At 35.0% G+C, this 26,888-nt stretch overlaps 1 protein-coding gene across 3 annotated transcripts in view; it reads left to right on the plus strand.

The window, feature by feature from the left end:
* The window catches only part of LOC129746148 (protein bicaudal C), a 41,069-nt gene extending 19,010 nt beyond the window's left edge, over nucleotides 1–22,059 (plus strand). For 2 of the 3 annotated variants that reach the window (XM_055739657.1, XM_055739658.1), the window contains exons 3-12: nucleotides 1,307–1,356; nucleotides 1,439–1,588; nucleotides 1,692–2,018; nucleotides 10,731–10,856; nucleotides 10,970–11,080; nucleotides 11,179–11,286; nucleotides 11,388–12,284; nucleotides 19,914–20,313; nucleotides 20,379–20,654; nucleotides 20,722–22,059. In XM_055739657.1, coding sequence (XP_055595632.1) covers nucleotides 1,307–1,356; nucleotides 1,439–1,588; nucleotides 1,692–2,018; nucleotides 10,731–10,856; nucleotides 10,970–11,080; nucleotides 11,179–11,286; nucleotides 11,388–12,284; nucleotides 19,914–20,313; nucleotides 20,379–20,626 — 2,417 coding nt within the window. In that variant the 3' untranslated portion in view covers nucleotides 20,627–20,654; nucleotides 20,722–22,059. The remainder of the gene's footprint in view (nucleotides 1–1,306; nucleotides 1,357–1,438; nucleotides 1,589–1,691; nucleotides 2,019–10,730; nucleotides 10,857–10,969; nucleotides 11,081–11,178; nucleotides 11,287–11,387; nucleotides 12,285–19,913; nucleotides 20,314–20,378; nucleotides 20,655–20,721) is intronic. The other variant, XR_008737254.1, reaches the window with a different exon arrangement.
* The last annotated feature ends 4,829 nt before the right edge of the window (nucleotides 22,060–26,888 follow it).

Here is a 26,888-nt window from a genome sequence, read left to right on the forward strand (position 1 = left end):
TTCTGAATTAGTTTTGAAACCTGGTTTTCATTAATTATTATTTTATAATCAATTGATGGCTTACTAATGTTGGCTTTACATTATTTTAATCAAGACAAACATTTTTCTTCAAGACGGCAACAAGAATGGACTTGAATAAAAAAAGTTGTTGAGGTCTAAACATTGTATTTAAGCCTAAAATTGTCATTCATACGCAATAAATGAAATGTATTCATAGCGTGTTAGATGACAACTTGCGGCAAAATGCAAACTTTGTATTTTTAATATTTTTTTATTCTTGCAGTACATTTCATGTGAACAAATCACCAAACCAAACTCATACCTCAAAAATGTATGGGATGTAAAACTAAATGTATTTTTTAAATTTAGCGATTTTGACTGCTTATTTCGAAGATGCTAAATTGTTGTATGGAAATAAAAAATCGCAAAAAAACTGCTTTAGAAAGCCAATGAATTAGTTGATGGATATAACTTTGTCAAATTTCTTCATGTAATTATTGACATTTTTTGCAAGCAAAGCTTGCCATTCTTTATTTCTTTTCTATGGATTTAGATTTTTTTAAAATGTTCAATACTATTTCCATGAAAAACTTTGCTTCTTATCATTTTAGCAAGAAATGACGCTTAAGAATAGGCAAAACCAATAATTAAACACAAATTTCATAACAGGATTTTTCCGAGACACTTTAACTTTATGGGCAAATATTTTCATCTACAGGTAAAATTTTTGATTTTTATAAACCAGAACCGTTAGTTTATTATCCGAGGAATTGATTTTGGTCAATAATAATCGCTTTTTCGATCTTCAATAATAATTACACCAGATCCAACTTCTGATGTTTCAAAATTTTCTCATGGCGCTCAGTGCGGTCTGGTCGAATATTATAATATGCAAAAATTTCTTTTTCAATCAAATTTCCATACAAAATTGAATCACGTTGTACTAATTCAGGAATCAACCAAATCATCTCAAATTTTATACTGATGATTGGTGGCATCCAAAACATATGGGAGCTAAAAGTCAATTTTTGCAGCGGTCTAATATACATACCAATGTATGAAAGTATTTATCCATAAATCGCAGTTGTTTTTTACAAGTTAATAAAATATGCAATTTTTTTCCAATTATTGGCATTGTGCCGCCATGCCAAGCGAAGCCACTCAGATAACATTAAATTTTTGAAAGGTCGAAACAGTTTGTCAAAAGCTTTCTTTCTATTTCATTTGGCATGGCCTTCTTCGAAAATGTTTCCACTTTTCCTCGTTTTCCTACACATTCAGTGACATTGTTTGTTTATATTTTCAGTTGAAACGTATTCAGAAGGAATGAATAGCGCAGAGGAATTCTTCACGACTGTAAGTAGCTCACAGCGTAAACAGATGCTCGTGCAATTTTCAAAGCTAATCTGTAAACTCCTCTCTCATATTCGGTTTACAGATCATGAAGGAAACAAACACCTACGTAAGCTGGCCCTGTCGCCTCAAGATCGGAGCAAAAACGAAGAAAGATCCACATATCCGAATTGTGGGCAAAATGCCGGATGTGATGAAAGCCAAGGACCGGGTAATGGCCCGTTTAGACTCTCGGGTAAGTGATTGCGTGGATGTTTGCTCGGAACAAACAGATTAAATCTATGGGCGCGAACGCTTTTTCTAACAATGCAATGCTGCTTTCTCGGTACCTTTTCCAGGGAAGCCGCGTCATAATGAAAATGGATGTGTCCTACACGGACCACTCATTCATAATTGGTCGCGGGGGCAACAACATCAAGCGGATCATGGAGGAAACGACGACCCACATCCACTTTCCCGATTCGAACCGATCGAATCCAACGGAAAAGAGTAACCAGGTGTCGCTGTGCGGCAGTTTGGAGGGTGTCGAGAAGGCTCGGGCATTGGTACGCATTTCGACGCCGCTGCTCATCTCGTTCGAGCTGCCCATTCTGGCTCCCGGAAAAACGCCGCCAGACAACGAAACGGCCTACGTCAAGGAGGTGGAGAAAGAATTCAATGTGCAGGTACTGTAACGTTTCATGGCTCATAGATTCATTCCCATTTCGGGAGCAATTGAAAAACAACTTTTGGAAGGCAAAGTGGTTGGTTTACTAGTAAAAACAGTTATCTTGACTTGGTAACATGCTTCATGAAAAGAATTGAACAATCAAGTTGCTATCTTCAGCGGAAACTCGAATTCAAGTTTTTTTATTTAACTGTTAAAATTAGTCTGTTCCTATTGATTCGCAAAGATGGGCTGGCTTATTAGACTGAGTCGATTTGGGGTCATTTTGAATTTCTCAAACCCTGGGGTCTAAAAAGCTTAGTTTTTGTCCAAAACTCATCCTTGATTTTTTGCAGAATTCTTAGGTAACGATAACATGAGTAAATTTGTACTTTTAGGTTTGTATGGGAAAATTGTAAATTTTGTAGTGGAGGGTGGGGTAACGCGGGCCACTCTTATTACCCCAGCTGTGTGTTGAGGTAAAAATCCTAATCCAACTGTCATCGTCAACGCTTTGCGTAAGCATGTTTTTCTATATGTTGTTGACTTATGTACGCATCATATGCTTCTTTTATTAAACTAGCCTAGAAAAATGTACTTGCATAATTAAAAAACCACCCACAAAATTGCATCTTTGGGAGACCTAAAGTACTTAACAAAATTATGCTTATACGCTTATGATCTTAGTTTGTCATGTTCTTTCACGAGGAAAAGAAATTTGTGTTGAAACATCAATAATGGCTTTTTTTTTAATCCGGATTTAGCTCTGCATCCGTCCGAATAAAAAACGACTTTCGGTTTCCGAGTTATTCCACACGTAGGTGTGCGTGAGAATGAACGCAATGTTTACATGCAGCTGTCTATTTGTTCTTCCTTCTGGGTTTTTTTACTCGGTTCTTCACATCCGGATTGCCTTTTTTCGTGTCCGGATTACACTGGACAGCAGATAGTACGATTTTTCTTGACTGAGAGGTTCAAAATCGCGACAATAATCATTTTTCCGTTCATTATTTCAACTGTTTTGCTTTCAGCCACAAACAGCTGTTTAATGTTTTGAAAACAACGTTGAGAGTATTCGTGAACTTCTCGCAAAACTGACTTTCTTCTCAGGGTGACTCCGTCCGTTTTTCGAGCGAAACTAGGTTGCCTCTAGAGCAGGGGTGAGCAACCTTTTGAACCAACGGGCCAATTTAAATTTGAAAACATGTCGGCGGGCCGCACTTAAGATATTTTTTTTTGTGATAATTATCAGAACTTCACATCATTTTTTAAAGCTACAAATTTTTGGCAAAACCAAATCTGAAAAAGAAAAGATAAGACAAATTCACGAGTTCAAAAACAGTAATTCAACACGGCTTTTTATATACCCGATATTTAAAAGGTACCTCGCTTAATCTCTGTCATTTTTAAATTTTCTCAATTTTTTAATAGTACTTCTTGGCGTATATTCGTTTTTACAACATTCTTGTTTAAACCGATGATACTATTCGTCATCACTTCCATTTAAAAATCTTTTGGAGCTACCACAGTGATAACTAAGAGTGTGATAAATATATTTTTAAAGAAATCAAAGTCTTCTTAGCGTTGTATGTTAAATCACTTTTTTTGACTTTCTGTGATTTTTTTTCTACCCATTAAAACTTGTCCTCATAGCCTAGTTTTTTTTTCCTACAATCGTTAAAAAACTCGTTTGTTTAAATTGAAGTTCTGTATTGGATCATTGCATTCAGATGTTGAGCAAGGTTGTCGAAATCACAGAAAAATGTTCAATTTCACTTAATCTAAGCATCTATCTTCAAAACTACTGATTTAAGAATTTTTATCATTTTTAAACTTATTTTGATATCATTGCGATAGGATTTCAAAAGCTTTATTTTGACTCTGGTAATGTGGATTGCGAATTATAAGTGAAATAACTCAATTTATCGATGTTTGTGATAAATTTTCAATCAAATTTCTGAAAAAAGCATCACAGATAATCGTCAAATTATTTCGGGTGGAATCACAAAATTTCAGATATCAATTTTTTTATCAAGAAACAATAATTTTTGTGGGTTGATTCATGCTGATAAACAATATAAAATCGTTCACCCAGGCTTTATTATTTAAGTTTTGTAATTTTTGTCAATATTCAGATATTAAAATAAATCAAAAGTTTTGGGTTTATTTTTTTTCCAGAATTTGAATGCTAACAGAACAAGCCGTTTAGCCAAAAAAGGTAGAATAATTAAAAAAATCTGCTGAGCATATTTATTATCATTCAACTTTATATTTTTGCTTGAAATAAAAATAGGTAATAACTTCACTAAACCGGCTTTGAAACTCATTCGATCATGTGTAGGTTCCGATTTTTGGCTGTTCTTCCGACTCACTTAAATGGATTTAGGAGTTTAAAAAGTATGCTGAATAAAAAAAAACACTCCAATATTACGTTATGCCAATAAACAACATTGCATTTAAACCTGGAACAGAACGTAATAAACGCTTAAAATGCCAGAAAAAAGTTAACAATCTGAACTTTTCCTTCATTGTTGAAAAAAGTTAAGGCATAAAAATTAAAAAAAAAGCTTCGCGGGTCGCACACAAGGGTCACGCGGGCCACATGCGGCCCGCGGGCCGCGGTTTGCTCACCCCTGCTCTAGAGCAATAAATGTGCACGATGACAGCAGTTAGAGTGAACCTAGGTTGCCCCTGGTTTGCTTCCAGGAGAAAAAATACGGTATTAGTCACACAAACGCAACCAATTTGCAAATCATAGCTTGTGGGGAATCGTGGATCACCGATATTTTGGTGTTTTTATACACATTCAGAACTTAAAATACGTGATTACTATCTGTAAAGTTTTCTTATGCCAAATTAAGAGTTATGAATAGTGTATTGTCCATTTTTTCTAATGCGATAAAGACGAACATAAATCCTTTATATGGAATTTTGTCGAAATGTTCACGAGCCAGGTTCTAGGAACTATTCGATCGTACACAACTCTCATTTTTATTTCCTCATCTGAAACTGCTTTAAAATAACTAAATGAACTACGAAATTTCAGTTTTGTGTCAACTTAAAAACTTTGCACGTTATCTAGTCAATTTGGATTTGGTGGCCCACGTTTCCCCATAGTTTTTCATTATCAAAAAAATACTTTTTTTAAAACAGTCTGAACTCGGGAAATTCATGTATTAAAAAATAATAAAAAATCTCTTATGATACTTTAAAAATGTTAAAAACCTTTCCATTTATTTCTTTTTCTTTTTATTTTTTACAATAAAGGTGCTATGAAACAAAGAAAAAAAAGTTGCCCATGATACCCCACTTTTCCCTACTGAAAAATAAACATTATTTTTAGTTCTTCTGTAGAATTGAGTCTGCTGATGGTTTTTGTTCTTATTTATAAATTCTCAAAAGGAGATTTTCCGCTGAACAACTTTGTCGAAGGCTGTAACTTCGTAATCAATTAGGCAGAAAAATTAATAACTGTTTAACAGGGGTATGCCTTTTGGCATTGAAGAACAATAAATTAATTTGACATCGCTGCTGGATGCCTAGCGAAGTATTGCTAGTAGTGATGCAATACCTTGCTAGGCACCCAAAAGTGATGTCAATTGAATTTATTGCTTTTCAATGCCAAAACGCATGCTCCCATTCAACACCTGATAACTTTGTTGTCTAATTAGATACGAAGCTACGGCACAGAGAACAGACGTACAAGCTCGAACAAAAAATCTTCAAAAAAGTGTGTAAAATTTCAAATGCTGACATCCAAAAAATACGTTGAAAATTGACTGGAAACAGTGCCATCTATTGCGCCGTTCAAAAGTTAGCAATCAAATTTTCAACAGCTCAGTTTTCGAAAAGGCGTAATCGTATATGATCGACATTAATAATTTAACTAATGTCGGTCTAAAATAGACGGGTTCCATTCATTGCTAAATGAATGCAATAAGAGTTACTTGTGATTATGTAGAATTTCATTTCCTTTATTTTATATGGTTTTACTTTTTCACTTTTTCAATGAGAGAAACAAAAAAGAAGTTTTATTTTCAAATTAACGTAACTATTCCGGTTATTTTTCTTCATCCATCATCAGATGTCTCCCAGAGTAACCCGAAACGCTAGCTTCATTTAAAATAAAAGAAAGTTGTTCAATTCATTGAAAATAGTCAATAAGTAAAACCGTATAAAAAGCACCGGTGATCATTCCTTTATTTTTTCACTACTGAGTCAGACTAACAGTTCATCAATAAGCTTTTGCACTTCTTGAACGTCAAAGAACGAATCGAATATATTCAGTCAATAAGGAACATTCTTGACGATCAGCCTTACCCATCAGAACTGATTCTAGAAATCTCAAAGCGCGTTACTTTCAAGTATCACTTTTGCATTTCATTGTCCAAAATTAAGCACAGTTTGAACGAAATAGCAATTAACTTTTAATATATCTTTTCGTTATGCAAACGAACAAAAGTGTTACAAAACTTTTACAGTAATTTTTTTTGAAACATGCCAAACAGTTCATACGACCTGTTCAAAACTGACCAAAATTTGGTTTTTTTTCTCAGTTTGGTTTTGACAGTTCTTTTTGGTGTTTTTGGAGACATCTGGTGGCCCAACCAAAAAACAAAAATTGGTTCTTAACGATCGTTGGAAATTTTACACAAGTTTCATGGGCTAGCTTGTATGTCTGTTCTCTTTGGCTACGGTCATCGACAAAGTTGTTCAGGGGGGTTGCTTAAAAGAATTTATAAATTTCCATAAAAACCATTAGCAGACTCGATTTCACAGAAGAAACAAAAATGATCTTGCTTTTTCAGTACAAAATATCTAGTTATCCCATACAAACTCATGTAATCGTTACTTTAAAATTCAGCAAAAATCCTTAATGAGTTTTGGACCACAACAAAAGAACCCAAGGTTCGAGAAATTCAAAAATGACCCTAAATCGGCTTAGTTGACTGGCTTATTGTTACCAATAACCCAATTGCGATAATTCAGGTCCTAGGAATTATTACAACAACCTAGAACACATTCCATCAAACGATTTTCGGTTATGCTGAAAATGATGGTCACATTATAAAAATATATCCTGTAGAATCCAAAGGTACGCGAAACAAACCTACTCACTGGATCGGAAGTTATTTGGTAAACAGCTACGCAGCTTTAATGTAACAAGGTTCGCAACCAACTGCCCTCGTAAATATTGAATCGTCTCCGAAGTTGCTTGAGAAAAACCTCTCTCCCTGATTGTCTCTTTGTATGGAAGGGATGCCAGTAGCAAACCATAATCCATATTTAACACAACTCTACATATCCCAAAACAGAAAGAGCTGATTTTCTCACTAACTCGATTTTACATATGGGACTGTTATGGAAGTAGGAGCAGAAGATTAAGTCTGTGTGAATTGAAAGAATTCAAGTGATTGAAAAAAAATACCTCAAGTTTGAATTTTTCGTTAAAGCACATAAGCAGCGTCCAAATCACATAGCCACTAAACGAATTGTTTTCTTCATTTTGATAAAAATAACCCCCAAAAATTTGGTTTGGGGTGCCGAAAATAACACTAGATTCGAGGATTTTGTTAAGTCTCTCGAACAATGTGAATACAACCGAAAAAATAAGGGCAGTTTTTCATTTTATATCCGGGCTGGACCGGACTTGTTTTAATTTTTTTTTTATAGAAAACCGGGCAAGCTCGGATAAATCTGGACAATGTGATATGCGTATGCAAAGATGGTTATTAAATTTGCGACATTCTTGAATTCCACCTTAAGCACCGAATCTTGTATCATTTATATAAAAACACTAACAAAACATGAATTTAGACATATGCATTCAATTGGAAAAGAGATACAGCGTCACCTAAATGTATCCGGTTTTAGCGTCCAATAACTCCGCTAATTTTAAGCCGATTTTGTAAGATGAACACAATTTCGAAACGCCATATAATGATATTTTAGCTATGAGCCTATACACATAAAAAAACGCGCAGATTTTGAAGCGCTTTACATTGAAAACGATCGTTCAATGCTGAAAACTTTAAAAAAAGTGCAGAAGTGTGAAAAAAAAATCGGATTTGGGTTGGCTTGATCGTTCTTGGAATTTTAAGATACCAGATATTTTTCCTAATTAATATTAAAATACTTATGTTTACGTCAGCGAACCGAAGAACATTGACGAACTGAAAAAGCTTAAATAGTCGCTAAAGTAATGAATGCGTATATCTGAAAACCCATTCGTTTGATCGAAATATTTTCTATGAAGAAAATGAAAGTAATTTTATGTTAATTCATGATAAAATTTGTCAAAAATTCAGACATGATATTTATCAGTTTATTTTTCTACTTATACTTCGTCTAATCTGTATTTTAGGTGGCTGCATTCTTTTCTTTTATTTTCTGATACTTTTTGATACAAAACTTCTCTTTAAAAATACAAAAGGCAATTTAGTGGAGACTGATGTTTCGAAATCAACAAAACTTAATTATTTTTGAGTCACTTAAAAGGATTTTTAATGGAATTTCTGCTGGCAAAATCTGACAAAAACTAAACAAAACCATCATGATATTGAACTTAAAGTATAATCGGTTAGTATAGATCGTAAGTTGCGAAGGGTGCATATACGATTACTCATTTAGGCTTTTAAAAACAGCGAATATCATAGTTTTAGTTTTAAAAATTGCTGTTTTCTTTTTCACAGGAGCAGAATCTTGGCAAATCATTATATTAAAAAAAAACAAAAGGAAAATTGATACCACAATATGCTAGGGACCTTGCCACTAATAGACATGTTATAGGATTCAAACGCTGGAATTTGTATGAAATGGGATTTTTCTTAAGTTTTGTCGTTCATCAGAAAACATCTTTCTCATAGCCTCAGTAAAACAGTTTCCGAGCTCTGGAGCTAGCATAAACTTGTTTTTTGAGGTTAGGTTTGAATAACTTACAACTAAGCAACATTGTCAGCTTATTGGAGCAAAAATTGTTAGACATTTCAGCGATCTACAATAATTTTTTTTTTATTATAAAAAATAAAAAAATTCTGATATGAGATTTGACTTCAAGTCATCAAGACTCTTAATTGTAGTTGCCGATCATGTGCTTCTTTCCGATGCTTGATTGAATTTTTGTGGACATTTCTGACAGTGTTTGTTGCATCGTGAATCTCTTAGAAACGCATTATTTTACTAGTTAAGGAGCTATTAGTAAAAGAAAGTGTCCCATTTCTAAAAGAACTAAGCTTAATAACGCCCGAAAACTGGAAAATGGTTGCCATGGATCGAGTGATTTTTAGGAATTATGTTCATCCATTAAGTCGTGAGACGGAATACTATAAAAAAAATAACGCCCAAAATGCTGACCAATGTTATACAGAATGCCTGTAAATAAGCTGAATTGCCTATCAAATGGGGATGGTCATTTTATCGGTGGTGTTTTTTTTTAAATCTGGTTTGGAAAAAAACGCATAAAATACCCAAAAATTTTTTTGAAAATCGGTTGAAAAATAGAGAAGTAATCAACGTTGAAATCGAATACATTCAGATGGCACACCCTGTAGTTTATTGAGTTGCTCTAAAATTTTATTATCAAGGCTCTTCGTATTTCAGAGTATCCCATGACTTTCCAAGAAAACCCAGAAAAATTCTTTGAAAGACTTAAATGATAAAAATTTCCAACGGCCATACATAATTAAGGATATGAGACCCTCAAAGCCAAAGGGTATAAGTGACAAAATGGTCGATTTTGAGATAATGATGCCAAACGATTCTTCATATTTCAAACTATATTTGGTGATTTTTTCAGATTTTTTGAATTTTATTTACATACTATTACGTTAGAGAGCAAAACACAAATTTTCAAAAAAAAATATGGAAAATGACCAAACACAACAAATTTAAAGCGTGTTTTCTCGAAATAAGCTTTTATGGACTTATACCCCTTTGGCTCCAAGGGCCTCATATATCCTTGTACCGATAATATCGGGTTTAGGAGGATGTAATACCGTAATTCGGTATTGGGAAAATATTCCGCTTTTACAAGTTTTCGGTTTCGGTATTTCCGGTATTGGATAAATTTGTATGTTGAATTCTACTTCAGTTTTCCAGAAAACCATTTTGTTATAATAGTTTTTTGAATTGCCGAACCTCAATCCGTTCGGCCTTAATGTGTCTAATTTTGTTTAAAGCAAAATTCATGTTTATCTGATATTATAATTATTTTGAAAGTGCTTGAAACTGATATCTTTTATACGAGCTTTAATCTTCCAAAAATGTATATCTTTTAAAATGTTATGGAATAAAACAAAGGCTATGGTTGCCATATTTTAGAATCAGTTCTTCCACAAATAAACGCTTTATCAAATCTGTTTCTAGATTTTCATTTCTTTTTTTAGGTGTAGAAAATCAGAAAGTTTTCCAATTCAAACTGTTATTTTAGAATAGAGGCATTTTATATACATGATGAGGGCATAAAAATACACTCTTTTTTTCACTTTGAATTAATTACTAAACCATTATCAAAGCTGAAATAACCTTTATTTTGTATGTTCATCGACAGGATGGCAACGTCAAACTGATACACTTTGTTTAGTGCGTTAAATTCAGAAAATTTGTTATTTTTATTCGAAATCAATTTCAATATTCATCAGTTGCAAAATTACAAACAAATAACTTGAGTTCAAATTTCTCATCTTTTTTTAAAAAGAAAAATCATGGTTGATAATCTTTTTTTTTCTTTCAGGTCATATTTTCAACACGCCCAAAATTACATTCCTCACTTGTCCTTGTGAAAGGATCCGAAAAGGAAGAACTCAAAGTAAAGGAAGCAACCCGTCGCCTGATGGACCTGATGTGTGAGAACATTGCAGTAAGTTTGTAAAATTTTCCTCGAACATTCTCTCTAGTTTTAATCAGTTCGAATTGGACTTCGATTATTATTGGCAAATTTACCACCATTATTTTTATTTATTTTTTCCCCAGAGCCAGATTCCGGTACAGATGCAGCTGGAAATATCAACCCAACATCATCCGATTGTTCTGGGCCGAGCCTCAACCAATCTACGGGAAATCATGAGCAGAACTGGGACACAGGTGATTTTTGCAATTTTAAACACACATAAATGTGTTATCTAAACACATGCCAATTAAAAATAGGTAAGCTTATATTTTTTCCTGTTTCCCCATTTCAGATTATGTTCCCAGATGCAAACGATGTCAATATCAAGCCAATCAAGCGCTCTCAAGTCACAATTACCGGCACAATAAATGGAGTCTACCTTGCAAGACAGCAATTAATAGTAAGTATCGTCCAATCTCGATGGAAAATTTCTGGATTTTCTGTTTCCCTACCGTAGTCGGATCAAAAGATGTAATCGCAATTTATTTTCAATTATAACAGGGCAGCCTTCCAATTGCATTGATATTCGATTATCCGGAGAATACGGTCGACTCGGAAGAAATTACCAAGCTCATGTATGCCCATGATGTGTTCATATCGGTCCGGCAGAAGTCGCGCCAGAGCACTTTGTGTATCGTAATTAAAGGAATTGAAAAGTTTATTGCCAATATCTATGAAGCTCGCTATCACCTGCTAAAATGCACCGGACCCCGAGTGGTGGTGGACATTCCCCGTTCCTATCTGGGGCCCAACGAGCAGGCCAAGAATTCCCAAAACGTATCCCAACTGTTGGCTGGACCAACGCCACAGCCATATTCGCCTCTTTCACCGATCAATCCGATGCCATTCGGAAATAATGCATGGCCTTCGCCGACTCCCCCGGCGGAATTTGCTCTCAATCAAATGCGGAATCAACTTCAGAATTTGCAGCTAGGTTGCACTAAAATCAATCAACCTTTGTCGCTGCCTCCAGGGTTGGTCAATTTCAGTCCCAACGGTAAACCGATTCTTCCATCGTTGAATGTTTCCCAGAATCATCTGCAAGTTCCTGGCAGCTCTCATCATCACGTTTCACTCAGTGGTCGCAGTTCAACCGGAAGCAACGGTAGCAGCGTTCCCAGTATCGTTTGCCAAAACACAAGCCATAGCAGCGCAGGAGGTGACCATTCTAGTGGATACCACAGCTTGAACAGCTCTCTGGATCAGCAACTTCAATCGGCTAACACTTCGATTCCGGGATCTTCCGGATCGGCATCGAACTCGATGATCCAAAGCTCACCGGAACACGGTGTAAATATGGCCCTGCTGAATCGTTGTCGGCACATGAGCTACAGTGACAGTCCCCAGTACCAGGCGGATTATGCGGACCAACGGACGCCGATGCCCTACGAGCAGAAGGTAAGTGGTAGAGTTCTAGTTATGTTCTCTTGTTTTTAAAAAAATGATTAACCTGAGGTTAAAAAAGTTTGTTATGGTTCATCCTTGGGGGATTGAGATTAAGTGAGAAGATATGTTAATGTTCACACAAGTTGTGCAGCCAATGTATGACATTGTGGTACAGTTTAGCCAATTTTGGGGGAAAATTAGTATTGAAATGAGAGAAACCACGCAGTGCTCAAAAAGATATAAAGAATGCGAATTAGAGTGCCCCAAATGACCTGACATTTGAAAAAGCTTAGCACTGCAGGCTTAAATTGATCTTAGGCCTAGTACAAGATGTCATGCCAAATTTGGGCCAGATCGGATCACGGGAAGGGGTCGCTCAGGGGTTTGTATGGGAATTTGAGACATTTTGTTCGGGAGGAACATAAAAGTCCAGTTTTTTATTAATTACTTCCTTTTCCTTCGGCCGATTTCTTTCGAAAACGGTTTTTCTTAAAGTTCAAACTATGACAAATATTTTATCCAAAGACTGCTTTTCAATAAAATGTAGGATAAAAAAGTTATTAGACTTCAAAAATAGGGTACCTTTATTCAAAATGTTCGAAGCAGAGTCTCTCATTAATAGTGGTGAATATCACCCTGCAAGAAGTTACCCCATTTTTGAAGTCTAATAACTTTTTTATCATAAGTTAAATTGAAGTGCCGTCTTTGGATGAAATATTTGTCATAGTTTAGGCTTAAAAAAACCATTTTTGGAAAAAAAAAAACCGCCCGAAGGGGACCATATAGAGTTTGCCACGTGGTTGCGCAAAGATAATATTCCCCCCTCGTGTTTCATCTTGGATAACTTTTAAACGCGTGTACCAATCCTGACCTGTAAAAGTCAGCTTCTACCGTGAATCAAAAAAAAAATTTAAATTCCATTCAATCGTGGGCCAGTGATCGAATTTTTCATCGTGGACTACTCATTAGCTTCAGCACAAAATAGTTTGATTTTGGTCACTTTTTTCCATTCTTTTGCGAAATTTTCGATAGAATGTGTAGGCTTCATATGTTTTGTCAAACACAATTTGATAAAGACCCAAAAAATTTCAATCAACTTCGCTCGAGCGAATTCATCTCCTTCGGTACAATCTGGACTTTGAAGGATTGGTATCAAGCCATCGTGAGCCATCCTTTGAGTAGTAAACTGATGCCATATCTGGCCAGAACAATACTGGATGATCATGCTTGCGGATCATAGGCAGTTGACGACGCAAATACTTTTCATGTTTTATTTTAAAAAAATTATACCGTACGAACTTGAAAAATTTTGATAGTGCAGTAAATAGTTCCTAATTTCAAAATTTTCTAACAGATTTCTGAAAAATCTCTCACATCCAAAATAGGTTCATAGAATATGAAATCATCTCAAAATAACTATGAAAATAACCTAAATTAAAAATAAATTGATTTGACGACGCTCTTATGCTGATTTTATTTAATTCATCATATAACTATTAACATGTCAATATAGAAAATTAATGTGAGAAGAGAATTTTTTTTACAATTCCGCGAATTTTGATCAAAATTTTGAAATTTAGGTGTGTGGGCATTTTTTCTTTAATTATAATTTATTCCATCAGTGGTTGTTTTACACGAGACACAGAAACTTCATGTTTCATTTATCTTATTTTGTTATTTTTTTGATGTTTTTCATATTTCAAATTTTAACTTTTTCTTCGGTTTCAATTGGTTCTCATGATTTTTTTTACCAACAAAAATGTTCCATGATCTGGTCAATAATCAGAAGAACATTTGAGAATTGAGAAACCGTTTTTATGGTTTTTTAGTTATTTCTTATTTAAAAAAAAAATCAATCCTTAAATTTATACTGGTAGTGCTTCAAAGTATGAAATGATTGTTTGATTGTTTTTTTTTTAGAAAACTGAACCTAGAGATCCAATTAAATATCAATTTAGTTCGTGATTCGGCAGGTTATTTGCTTAAGAGCCAAATTTGAAGAAAAGTGGTTCAACTCTTCGAACTCGTGCTCCAAAAATGGCAGCAAAAGCAGCCCAAATCGCAATATTTTGTAGTTCAGAGATATGGGAATCCATTCAACTTTAAATATGTGTGGAGTTATGTGGATTTTTTAATCACTATTTGAAGTTTGATAACCTAAAATATTTATCGTGTTTTTCAACTAGATTTCATACATATTTTTACTTTCAGAACATTTTTTTAATGAATAAGGTTTAAAATATGCCTGACAAAAAGGGCCTTTAGTAAAACTTTTTTCCTAGTACTTTTGTAATTCATTTTAGCTGTTAATTGTCTTAAGAACATTCATTAGTTGGACAATTACCCATAAAGTGAAAGTTTCAAAAATTAGCATGCTACGACAAAAATAAAAACACTAATTTCTATGTTTGATGATTTGGCGTCAAAATTTTTTGTATATCATCAGAATATGAAACTTTGCTGAAATAATTATTTTTCTATCTCTATTCAGTGTAGAGTTTTAAAGTTTTTTGTTGAAAACAAACTTTAAAATTGTTTTTTACTCCTAACTATAGTTCGCATTTAATGAATATAAATAGAAAATCATGCCATTTGCACTAGATGTGAAGAATCTACGGTCTTTCCTCCCGAAGTTATTGCAATTTAAAATTTTATTTTTCCTTAGCTTTTCAAACTTCTACGGTAAAATGAAGCTAGTGGATCTCTAAATTAAACACCAGATTTTGAAGCATAATTTGAGTACAGTTATTTTCGATTCTATCACGTTTAAAAAAAAAATTACATGCTAATGGCGAAACAATGAGTTTGCCAAAGTTTTATAAATGATGAGGTAATGATTTAAACAAGTAGTGGGCATGGTAATTATGCATCAGATTTGATCTTAAATGCATTCAGAAAACTTAACCTCATAAGAAATAGAATTGACTTACTTTATAGTGCTCTCCTGCAAAGCAGTTTCACGATTTTACCTCAAAGCCAAAGCATGTAGAATATTGATTTGAAAATGTTCATATGAGAGTACACAATTGATTGAGACGAATACTTTTTACGTAAACTGAAAATACATTTTTCTCTTATTTCGCTCAAATAAATAAACTAAATTGTAGCGTAAAGTTCACCAGAAAAATACCTTATAATTCGTCTTTTTAATTACACACAAAAACATAACTCATCAAAACTATTCAAAAATCTGCTATCAGATAAGCTCTTTGGAGCCAGAGATGTCAATTTTTAAAGGTTAAATTGGAAATTAACTGCCTCATTTAATGATGCATAGACGCAGTTTTTTGCCAAAATTTTATAGCCAAAAATGAGCGTCCTATACAAAATTGCAAAATTTTATACACATTTTATCCTTTTTTTTAACATTATTGTCCATTTTGCAGATGCCTCCTATTCACCGTTTAATAAAACATAAATATATTTTTTTTCCCGAATTGATAATGCTGTAATTTTAATATGTTTATATTTTTATCGTCACAGTTTCGACCAAATGAATGGTATAAATAATGAAACAATATTGAGGAGGACATGCACAACTTGGAACCTCAAAAGCGTATTTTTCTCGAAATTAAAATTTTAAAACAATTATTCTTTTCGACTTAAAAGGCCTCGCATAATCTTTTATGATAATTCTTACATTTCTATATTGAGAAAAAAAACCAAGTTCAAGTAAAAAATAAAACTCATATACCATACCATACCAAGAAACATAAAAACACGAAGTAGAAACGCGGTTCTTGTTTTTTTATTCATTTTTAAAGACTGGAAACAAGTTAAGTATGATTTTGAACACTTTTGAAAAAAAAAAAACAGGGATTTAGTAGAAAAAAGAATTGTGATAAAATCGAGCATCAATATGGCAAGTATTTAAAAACTCGAGCAGTGATTAAATTGAAAAACTTCAGAAGTACAGAATCTGTACAACAAATTTAGGAATAAATTATTTGTCTTATTCGTCACGCCTGTTTTTGAGTACGGTTGTCATAAATTTGATGAATTGTTAGTTTTTGACGAGGAAAGCGAGGTTTGCTCGCGTATTATATTTTTTTGTCTTTTTATTTGCTGCCAGACGTGCTGAGAACAGTAGCGTCCATTACCAGGGGGTTCATACGAGCTTTTTGGTGTGGGGGAGTGTGGTGGGCCGCTACATTAAAAAAAAGAGATTGAACCATGCTTTAAATGCACATAACTTATCAATTTTCAGCTGAAACCAAATAGCACATCAAAAGGTATTGACATTTTTTCAGCTTTACAAGTAAAATATAAAAAAAAAATAATGAAAAAAACTTTTTCATTTGAGGCCCTTGGAGCTAAAGGGGTATGAGTGCATTCGAGGAAACACGCTTTTAACTTGTTGTGTTTCACCATTTGCCATAAATATCCCATAATCCCATAAGGCGGCATCCATAAATTACGTAACGCAAAAATGCACTTTTTTGACCCCCTCCCCCCCGTATGTCACAAATCGTAACGCTTTGACGTACCCCCTATGAAAATTACGTAACGCTGATAATAACCCCCCCCCCCCCCATCTTCTCATGTTTTTAAATACTAATTTTCGAAAATCAAAAAAAGATTTTAACGTATATTTTTTAAACGTTCTTCAAAACAGAATAAATATCTATCCAAATCGCTTCTTAGTTCTCATTGATGATAACTCTCTGATAAAATAAATTGATTGTATTTTTACGAGTTGCTCTCTGCTTGTTCACTGATGATCTATCTTGCTTACTTCATTTAGTTCATGGAGCATGGAGTAATATTCATCGGAATAACCAAAATTGCATTTTTCAAATCAATTGCCAAAAAACTCAAATTTCCGTCTTGAGGTTGAATTGAGTTCTTGGGAGTGAATGTACCAAAAATTCGGTTTTCCAACGGTTATTTCACGAATATTCAATACACATTATGATTTAAGGAGTATATCTCAGAATCTTTAAAGAGGAAAGATTACATACCAGTTTCAATCATGTTAAAGCTTACAAATTTAAAAGTTTTGGTTTGCTCACCATTCTGCAAAAATTGCATGACATCAAAATAGCTGCGATAAGTAAACTGACATTTTTAAGGAAAAATCGTTACGTAACGATGAGCATACCTCTTCCCCCTCCTCTATGTCACAATTCGTAACGCTCGAGCTTACTCCCCTCCCCCTCGGTGCGTTACGTAATTTATGGATGCCCCCTAAATCAAAAAGAATTTGATCTAGCGAGTGTTAAAGTATGTGAATAAACTTCTAAAAATCCAAAAAAAAAACATCAGATATAGTTTAAAATATGAAGAATCGTTTGACATCACTAACTCAAAATCGACCATTTTGTCACTTATATCCCTTTGGCTCTCAGGGCCTTATTTATAGTCGTCAAAAAGATTAAAAAAAATACCAATTTTACCTAAAAATATTCTTCGAAAAAACCATTTTATAACTTTTATAGAGTTACAACTTTCATCTGTAGCCCCATTTTTCACTAGCCCCATTTTACCCTAGAAGTTCGAAAAAAAAAACAGAAAAACTTCAAACCTAGTGCAAAATGTGCATTTTGAGTGTCTCAACAAATGCTTTGAACATGTTTATTTCAAACTAAGCAAGTTTAAATATAAAAACGATTTTAAAGTTTTTTTTTAAACTCAAAGCTTTTAAAATCTGCACTGAATAAAGATAGAACACCCATTATTTCAGCAAAGTTTAATTTACCCGATCAGGAGGGAAAAACTAAATTATATCAAGATGAGATATTTTGATACTAATTTTTTTCCTATCTAAATGAGTTATTATTCAGTACTCGTAGGATGTTAAAATATCTCAAATTATATCAAAAAATCTATACGATCATAGCTAAATTATATCAATTTTAGATATGCTCCTTTCAAGATTCTATCTGGTTCAGATAGCATAGTTTGATATTGGGCAGAACAAAACCTATCAAAATTATAACTTATCTAGATATGAGTGCTTCGAGAAAAATTACTAGTGGAATGTCAATAAACCATATTTTTTGCTAAAACCATGTTCCATTTTTGGTTTCCCAAAAATTGGATCCAATTTTAAGGATCTGTTGAGCGAAACTCATTGATGTACGGTTTGGGCCTTTGACTTCGATGTCCGTGTTTCAGAAAAAGTTGTACTTATATCAAAATAAGATATAATCATTTTATTTTGGGACAACCCGAAAAAAATCTTTATCATTGAAAATTATCTCAACCCCATTCAAGTCTGTCAATCAGAATAAGATATAATTCAGATTAGAAAAAATTAAAATCTAAATTTTTCAGTACTTAATTATAACTGAATCAGATGTAAATATCTTGGTGAGATACATTTGAGTTATTATTTTGATATGCTCTCCTGATCGGGTATTGATGATATAGATATACAACTTAGTAGAAAAATTGTGACCGTATCTCATCAAAAATAAAAGTTCGTGTTTTTATTTTCCTCGTAGCAGACTGTGTCTAATTTTTGATACTTTAACGTTAAGGGAAACAGTCGAACTAGTAAATGATCTGAGGGCATCTAACGCTAGGAAGAAAAACAAAAGCACTTAGAAAAAAGTTCCACTTAAGGCCCTTCTGGACCACTATGCATTGCTTTTAACCGAATTTTCAGTACTGTATGACTTGGTGCATTTCAATGAACTGTCCAATGAGAGAAGCAACACATATTTTAGCAGGGAACATAGCAACATAGACTTGCGCATTCTTGCGATCTTTTTTCATGATGTGCGTTTAAGATGTCTAATAACGTATAATCCGTGTAATCTCCTAACTTTAACCAGAAATTATCTAAAACTATCATCTGACAGTGTACCTATACGTAACAAATGACATAATCATAGAGAAATAATGCTTCAAAGATGTTTGCCGGGTCCGTATTACTCGTTATTTCAAAACCTTGGGGGCTTAAATCGTTTTTCAGCCTGCCATAAAGCCCCACGCCATTTTTCGGCACATTTGGTTATCTCAATGGAGTCGCTCAATGAATCTCTAGTTTGCATGGAAGTTTGACAGCATTTGTTCTAGAAAAATAGAAAAAATCACTTTTTGGCTGTTACTTGATGCATAGATTGCTACAAATATGGTTTTCCTAATCTCATGTCCTTTGAAGATCGCCAGATGACATGGTGAGCGATAATCTCCAAGTAGTTCCAAAATGAGTGTGACAAAATAAAGCTATTCGATGTTGGTGTAGTATATCCATACTAGTAGTAGTACTAGTAGTATATGAGATTGACATACCTCACTTCTACCCATAACTTTTTATAGTAACTCGTATCATCTGGTGGTCTTCAAAGGAACTGTTTGAAGTGAAATCTAGATGATGAAGAACTGACCTTTTAGAGTTACCCAAATGTCCTGAAATTTGGGATAGAGCCTTCTGACAGGCCTGGAAACTATTTCAGCCCCTCATGTTTTGAATCCGGATTACAAGCCTATTTGTTTTTGGATCACCTTATTGTAGTCATCCTACTTAAATGCTGACGTTCTTCAGCCTTTTACCTATTGTACTTTTAGAATAATCCTGAAAGTTCACCACAACAATGGAATAAAAACACGATTGACATCCATTCAGTATATTTTTTCAGAAATTTGTTCCAGTGTTCAGAAAATAATCAATGAAGTTTCACTTTTTTGTAACAGAGCTCCCTGAACGATACGTTCGTGTTCAACTTTGACCCGCGCGTTGTCGCCGGCTACAAGGCGATGCACATGCCCCCGCAGCATGGCGAGTTGCGCACCCCGACGCCCTCCTGGCAGGGGCTGGGTCTCAGCCAGACATCTCCGGCACCGCTGGAAGCATGCGATCTGAGCTGGGCCAACAGCAGCGCCAGCAGCAACACCAGCGGCGGAAGTTGCGGGGGAGGCGGTGGCGGCGGCGGAGGAATCAATGCCGGCGGAAGTGGGGCGGCCGGAAGTGACTCGCGCCTCAACATGACTACCACGATGATCGAGGTTACTCCGATGCGTCAGAGGGAACAACTGTCGCAGTACAATGACGTCACTTCGATTCTGACCAGCCTGGGATTGGAGCATTATATAAGTATGGAATATCGATAAATTCCTTGAATGGACTGAATTTTGAAAAAAAATCTTCTATTTTGACAGAAAATTTCATCAATGGCGAAATTGACATGACCGTGTTCCAGACGCTCACCGATCAGGACCTTTTGAATTTGGACATCAAACCACTCGGTGCCCGTCGGAAAATACTGATGGCCATCCACGATTTGTACACCCGCCATCATGGCAATCCGTTTGCTAATATGTCTCCGGCTTCGTCATCCTCGTCGATGTCTCGCTTTTCTGGCTCGGCCGCTCCGGGAGCAGAAAGACGTACTTCCAGCGGACAGTAGTAAGAGGGCATTGAGACATAGTTGAATGGTGGGTTTGGAACACATGGATAACACTTTCAAACAAAAATTTAACCTTTGTTTTTGTGTTCTTTCAGTTTTTGTGCGGTTTTAAAGGGAAAAAAATGAAACTGTGAACGATGGAAAATCAGAAAATAACAGCCTTCGAGGAAATTAAAAACCCAATAAGAAGTTGGATTCAAATTTATCCTCGAAGGAATCGGCATGATATGATAATGATGAAAGGTTGCATAACGGGGTAAACGGACAAAATTGCTCCTTCAGTGCCTTAAGTCGACTTGAATTGGCAGCTTGTGTATGAAGGAAGTCCAACAAATTAAAAACATTTTTAATTAAATGCAACATCTCTTCAGCCAGCTGCACCAGATATAAGCCGCTCTAATTGCCTGCAGTAGCTATGCAGAGGCCATTTTTTCATCATCCACTGCGCCACCCATTCAAACACCACTGGCAAAGAAATTCTGCATCATCTAGCATCTGCATCAATATGCAGGCTTCATGTAACCGAGACCACCCACGAAACCCCTTGCATTGATGGCCATCAGCTTCCTTGACATATTCACAACATTCAATTAGCACCCTTCATTAGAAGAAGAAAAAACTCCCACTGACACACTCACACAAACACGAATAAACACTTTGCATGCGTTCCACATAGTTCCCATTCACCCATCATCATCTTTACTTTTCTTTTATATCAAACCATTCCACGAGAGCCAGGAAGCGGAACATGACATCGTTTGACCGCGTCTTAATTAATTTTCAACGGTTTTCACAATTACATCAGCCTGCATTCCGACAATTTTCTTCGCTGCATCGACTACCCTGGTATCAAGAAAAAAAAACCCACCAAGATCATTTAAATATAAATTTAATTTCTTCGGCCGGAAGTAGTGGCTCCAGAGAGCGATAAAAAGGGCAGGAGCCAGGTTTGCAACTGCAGGTTAAGTCATTCTTTTTCCAGGATCCAAACATCGCTCACTCTATACGTCTATCTATAGCTATTGTAGGATTGCCCAGGTGGCAGAAGAAAACAAAGTTTAGCTAGAAAGAATTTTTCCCCGCCCGTTGTCGGTAATGTTAAAAACTTTATTGTGTCAACGAACGACATCGAGACAAGTATTTAGGGACAAGATGTACACCCACAAACTCTCTCCATTCCCAACCCGCATCAGCCCACTAATTGTAAGCACTCGAGAAATATTTTAAATTATATTGCATGTTCAATTATATTATTCAGTATTGGAAACGAAACAAAAACGCCTGTGTATTATTTATAAATTCAAATCATTATTCGCATGTTAGGTTTGCATGATTTTCATTTCACATCTCTTAAGTGTTCATGTCAGATGAGTCTATCAAGCTTTGAATAAACTCTGGAAAGGAGATGATTAACAACCATTTATTTCACAGACAAACAATCTAAATAACTGATATTAATTTGCATTTAATTGAATCACATTAATTTACCTAAATAAAATCACCAGACACAAACAACAATAAATGTTTCAGTAAACTCAATTGTTTTCAATTTCAAAATTATCACGTATCTCCAAATTTTTAACTTGTTTTGAATGGAATGTATCTTATTCATGAATGTTCTAGAAATTGAAAGTTGGTCTCCACAGCCATCGTCAAACAAATCTGTTCTTATTACCTAAACAAAATTTTGAATTAAATTTTGAACTCAGAACAAATAACAATTTAAGCTAAAATTCCAATCTACATGAGCAGTTGAACGAACCCTTTCCCGTACAGCACTTATATCGGCACCGAAATATTCTCTCAAGGTACTTTTTCTAACACTAGTGATATCAAAATATCTTCATTAAATATTAAAAAAAATTCTCAATAAAGAGAGTTTTTGTACTTTTTTAATGTTTAATGCTGACTTTCTCGTAAATTTACGGTACAATTGTAATTTTCGATTATTGATTTTTTTAAATTTGATCTATACGCTTCAATAACCAAAGATCGTTTAGATGCAATGAAGGGAAATCGAAAATTTACTGCATCAGTAGATCGCTAGCTTTAATTAACTAGAAAAATTATAGATACAGCTTTTCATCACATAAACTAATAACAATATACTAGAAATATGTTGAATTCAAAAGGTTCGAAACTGCGTGAATAACAATCTCAGATATATTGGCTGTGATCTGAGGAAAATTGAAAATTGGAGGACACTTTAAACTTCAATGTTTATATAGTTAATTTTTCGACATAATTCTTGAACTCGATATAAGGTACACCGGGATAACTGTGGACGGTTTTTCCTATAGTTTAGCATTAAAAATCAGCAGTGGATCAATTTTGAAAAAAATACGCTCAATGTTACGCTCAAGAACATGTTGTTTGGAAATGAGATAAGCTTGATGAACGCAAGGGAGAAAAGTTATCATATAAATTGGTCTGAACTGCTGGAGTCTTCACTTACTCCGCTTAAAGGGGTAAGTGAGGATGGTACATTTTCCCTTTTATATCTCAGGAAATTTTCAACAAATTTGTGTTTTCTTGGTTGAATTCGTTACGTCATTGCTTAAACCTTCCATTAAGTTGAAAATGTTCATGATACTAGTAGTAAGGCATCTTTCAATGATTGTTGCAAGTAATTTATGTTGCAACTCACGAGATCCGGTTTTTTTTCGAAAAAGCATACTTATTCCTGAACAAACAAGTACTTTACCCAGCATCTCATGATCCTCATGTTAAATATAGCCAAATTCTGTTTTTTGTTAATAAACTCTTTTTTCTTCATTTTTAACCACCGTTTCTTTTCTTAACTGGTTGTTACTAATGTAAGCATTGTTTAAATGAATTTTTTTTTATTCCCGGGATTTCCCAATCGGGATTACCGGGATTAGACACCCTAGACAGAACGAATTCTACATTGCCAATAATTTGAACTCCGTGATTGCTCGAGACCATCAATTTCCTCCAGAGGTCGAAAGAATGGTGTCTGGAATTGGCAGCACACTCACTACAAACCGGCGCTCTCTCTTTAAACATCAATAACGGAGCCGGCCTAGTCCTAGTAGCAAATTTATAGATTTGAAAAAATGCGAAAGGGGTAAATTAACAATATTTCGCTTCAGGACCGGGTTTTCCTCAGCATCCTAGCATAAGAGTTTTTAGGTTGGAAGTTATTGTGAAAGGATATATTTGGCAATACTTTTGGCAAGTGTCTTGACAATTTTGTTATGCCCGTTATTTTGTTTTCTGTTGGAAAAAAAAATTCCACATTTTTCTGGGGAAATACACTTTTAATATGGCAAATATTCGTATCATTAACTTTCTTAAATTTGATGCAGATCGCATATTCTTGAAATGCGTTAAAACATGAGTTTATTGGAAATCAGTCTATCAGGTAGGATTGGATTGAGGGAGAAATTTAAGAAAATGACAAAACAGTGCTGTCAGAAATGTGTTCGGAATTTTATAAATAAAAGTTCTTACATTTTCTTCAACTTCTCTGTTGATCTAACCATTTCTGAAAAACGAATTTCCAATAAAGAAATACTAGGACTATATATTAGAATAATGTGGCAAGAATTTTTCAGCAGTTTCCGGGCTGGAAAAATCCGGGCAAATTTATATAAAAACCTGACAAAACCCAGGCATTTAATTTGAAAATTAACGACCTAAAATCCGATCAATGAATTTATATCATTTAAGTTATCCTTTTATAAACTGTTCCAGAAATTATAAGCGTACCTAATGTTAACGAAAATTTTGAATCAAATATTTTTTTTTTGAATTCTTCTGACTGCCTCCTTTTGTTTACACACTTATGTACGTGATAGCATAAAAACAAACATTTGATTAAGGATAACATTTTAAAATACGTGGTCTTACTCCGGAGAAGGGAAAAAGTGTCGTGCACAAGTGGTCTACTGTGAGTGGAATCTCATTGAGAAAATTGGCCAAAGAAGAGGATGTGAGCTTTGAGCGGTACGGACAACTATTAAAAGAGGCACTCTTTCATGTTCACCTGTACGTTCATTGTGTCCTGGGTCACCAAAAGTGCACTCCGCTTCCCGCACGTGGAGATGGCTTGCCAAACCAGGAATTTATTCGCAAATTTGGACATCTTCTGAGTGCAGACATGCTCCGGAACGCTGAGCTTATCCTTGGCCGTGAAAAACAGATTGCCGGAGATTTGTTTGAAGTCGGCCTTGACATATGTTTCGTCGTCCATGATGCAGCATTCAACTTTCGTCAGCATGTTGAGGTACAACTTCCTGGCATTAGTTCTGGCGGACTTGTTCTGCTTCTCGTCGCGTTTAAAGGGTGATGCGGTCAAAATTTGGTCAAGAGAAAACGCGTGTAAATCGGTGAAATCGTTTATTAAAAAATCAAATTAAATTTCTTTTCAAGTTTATTAAGTATAAAATTCAGGAAAAATATTCAGTTAGGCTTCCGCTTTTCCAAATCAGGATTGCTGGGCCTTACGCTTAACCCCTGTCATCCGATTTTGTACATCCACCTTGTCCACCTTCTCCGCCGCAGAAAGCTAGTTTGCCTTGAACTGCTGCTCGTCCTTAGCAGTTTTTTTGGTTTCTTTAGTTAGGTTCCGCTTGACAATAGCCCAGTATTTCTCAATTGGGTGGAGTTCTGGCGTGTACTTGGGAACCATCTGCACGTTGTTGGTGGCGTAACACTCCATGGCCTTTTTACCGTAATGTCAAGATGCTAAATCTGGCCAAAACAGTACGGAACAACCGTGTTTCTTCAGGAAAGGCAGCAGACGTCTATTCAAACACTCTTTCTCGTAAATTTCCTGGTTGACAATCCCGGAAGCTATGGAAATGCTGCTTTTTAAGCCACAGGTACAGATGGCTTGCCAAACCAGATATTTCTTCGTGAACTTTGACAGTTTCATGTGCTTGAAAATATCTGCTACCTTTCCCCTTTCCTTTTGCCGTATAAAACTCCTGTCCTGGGTCTAACGGGTTAAAAAAACACCATTTTCACGATTTTTTTCTAGAGCTATCGTTCAAACAAACACAGCAAAAAAAAGTAATGCTATATTACATCAAATACCTGCTTATAACTTGAGTCGCAAATAGCACCTAATTTTACATTGTTTTGATGTACCTGGCTGGTTGGAGTCAAAGACTATGTTTCGTACCGCTGATCCATTTGGGCAAATTTTCCTAAAAAAATAAATATAATGAAATTTGGTTTTGAAGCTGTGGGTTTGCTTATATTTTAAATTAATTTTGGTAGTACTTACAAGCCAAACAAATACAGCTGAGGTCCGTAATACGTTTCTTAATTTTTGAAATGAAATCAAATTTGAACGTAAACAAAGGAAAACATTGACTACTTGATGCGATATCACATAGAAGGTTGTGATATTACACTTCACGCCGTATTCGAGTTGTGTACATCATTTAGATGTATTATTGCAACAGAAAACTGTAATCCCCAGAAATTACATCGTCCATCGTTACATTTTTTTTTTGCTGTGAATGTATTCAAATTTCTCTAATTTCTACAGTTTTGCTTCAATTGACTTGAAAACTGAACACAATATTCTTGAAATGTTTTACAACAAGAAAATAAGAAAATAAAAAAATCGATTTTTTGAAAGTGTTAGACCCTACCTCCCCCTTAAGATAATGTTAAATACTCCATCAAACCCGGGATCTTTCATGTTAATGGTAGCCCTCAGCGCTGAGCTCACTTGTTCGGCAGAGATTTGGTCTTCTCGGGGTACTGTGCAAGGGGAGTTATCAAGGGTGTGGACGCATTGGGCAACCTGACTTTCAAATGGACTGGCCATGTTCGAGCCAAGCAAATGCGATGAGGCGATGTGGTTTCCTATCGCATCTGCCTTCTCGACAGGTGAAATGAGCAGACCGTCACTAACTTTAAAAGGAGGAACTGGTTTAGGGTGTGATTGAAGTACCGTAAACTGGGGGAACTTTGATCACTTTTTTCATTCATTTTTGAATGTTTAGGAAGGGGTTAGTTTTTTGTAATACCTAAAAGCTTTAAAACTCTACCCGAGGTGAGGAGTATTAAACATGATCATTGATTGCAGTAAATTCAAACGAGATTGGTGGTTATAATTAAATGTTTGTTACAAAACCGGATTTCGAGTTTCGGGGTAACTTTGATAACAATGGTTTTACGTATCTCAACATTTTCAAATTTATTGTTTTGGTGCCATTAAGCACAGATGGCTCAAAACATCGATAACAGTAATTTTTTTTTGGACTCAATTGAATTTTTCAAC

The sequence above is a fragment of the Uranotaenia lowii genome, chromosome 2 (assembly GCF_029784155.1).
Source record: "Uranotaenia lowii strain MFRU-FL chromosome 2, ASM2978415v1, whole genome shotgun sequence".
Classification (NCBI taxonomy): Eukaryota; Metazoa; Arthropoda; class Insecta; order Diptera; family Culicidae; genus Uranotaenia; species Uranotaenia lowii.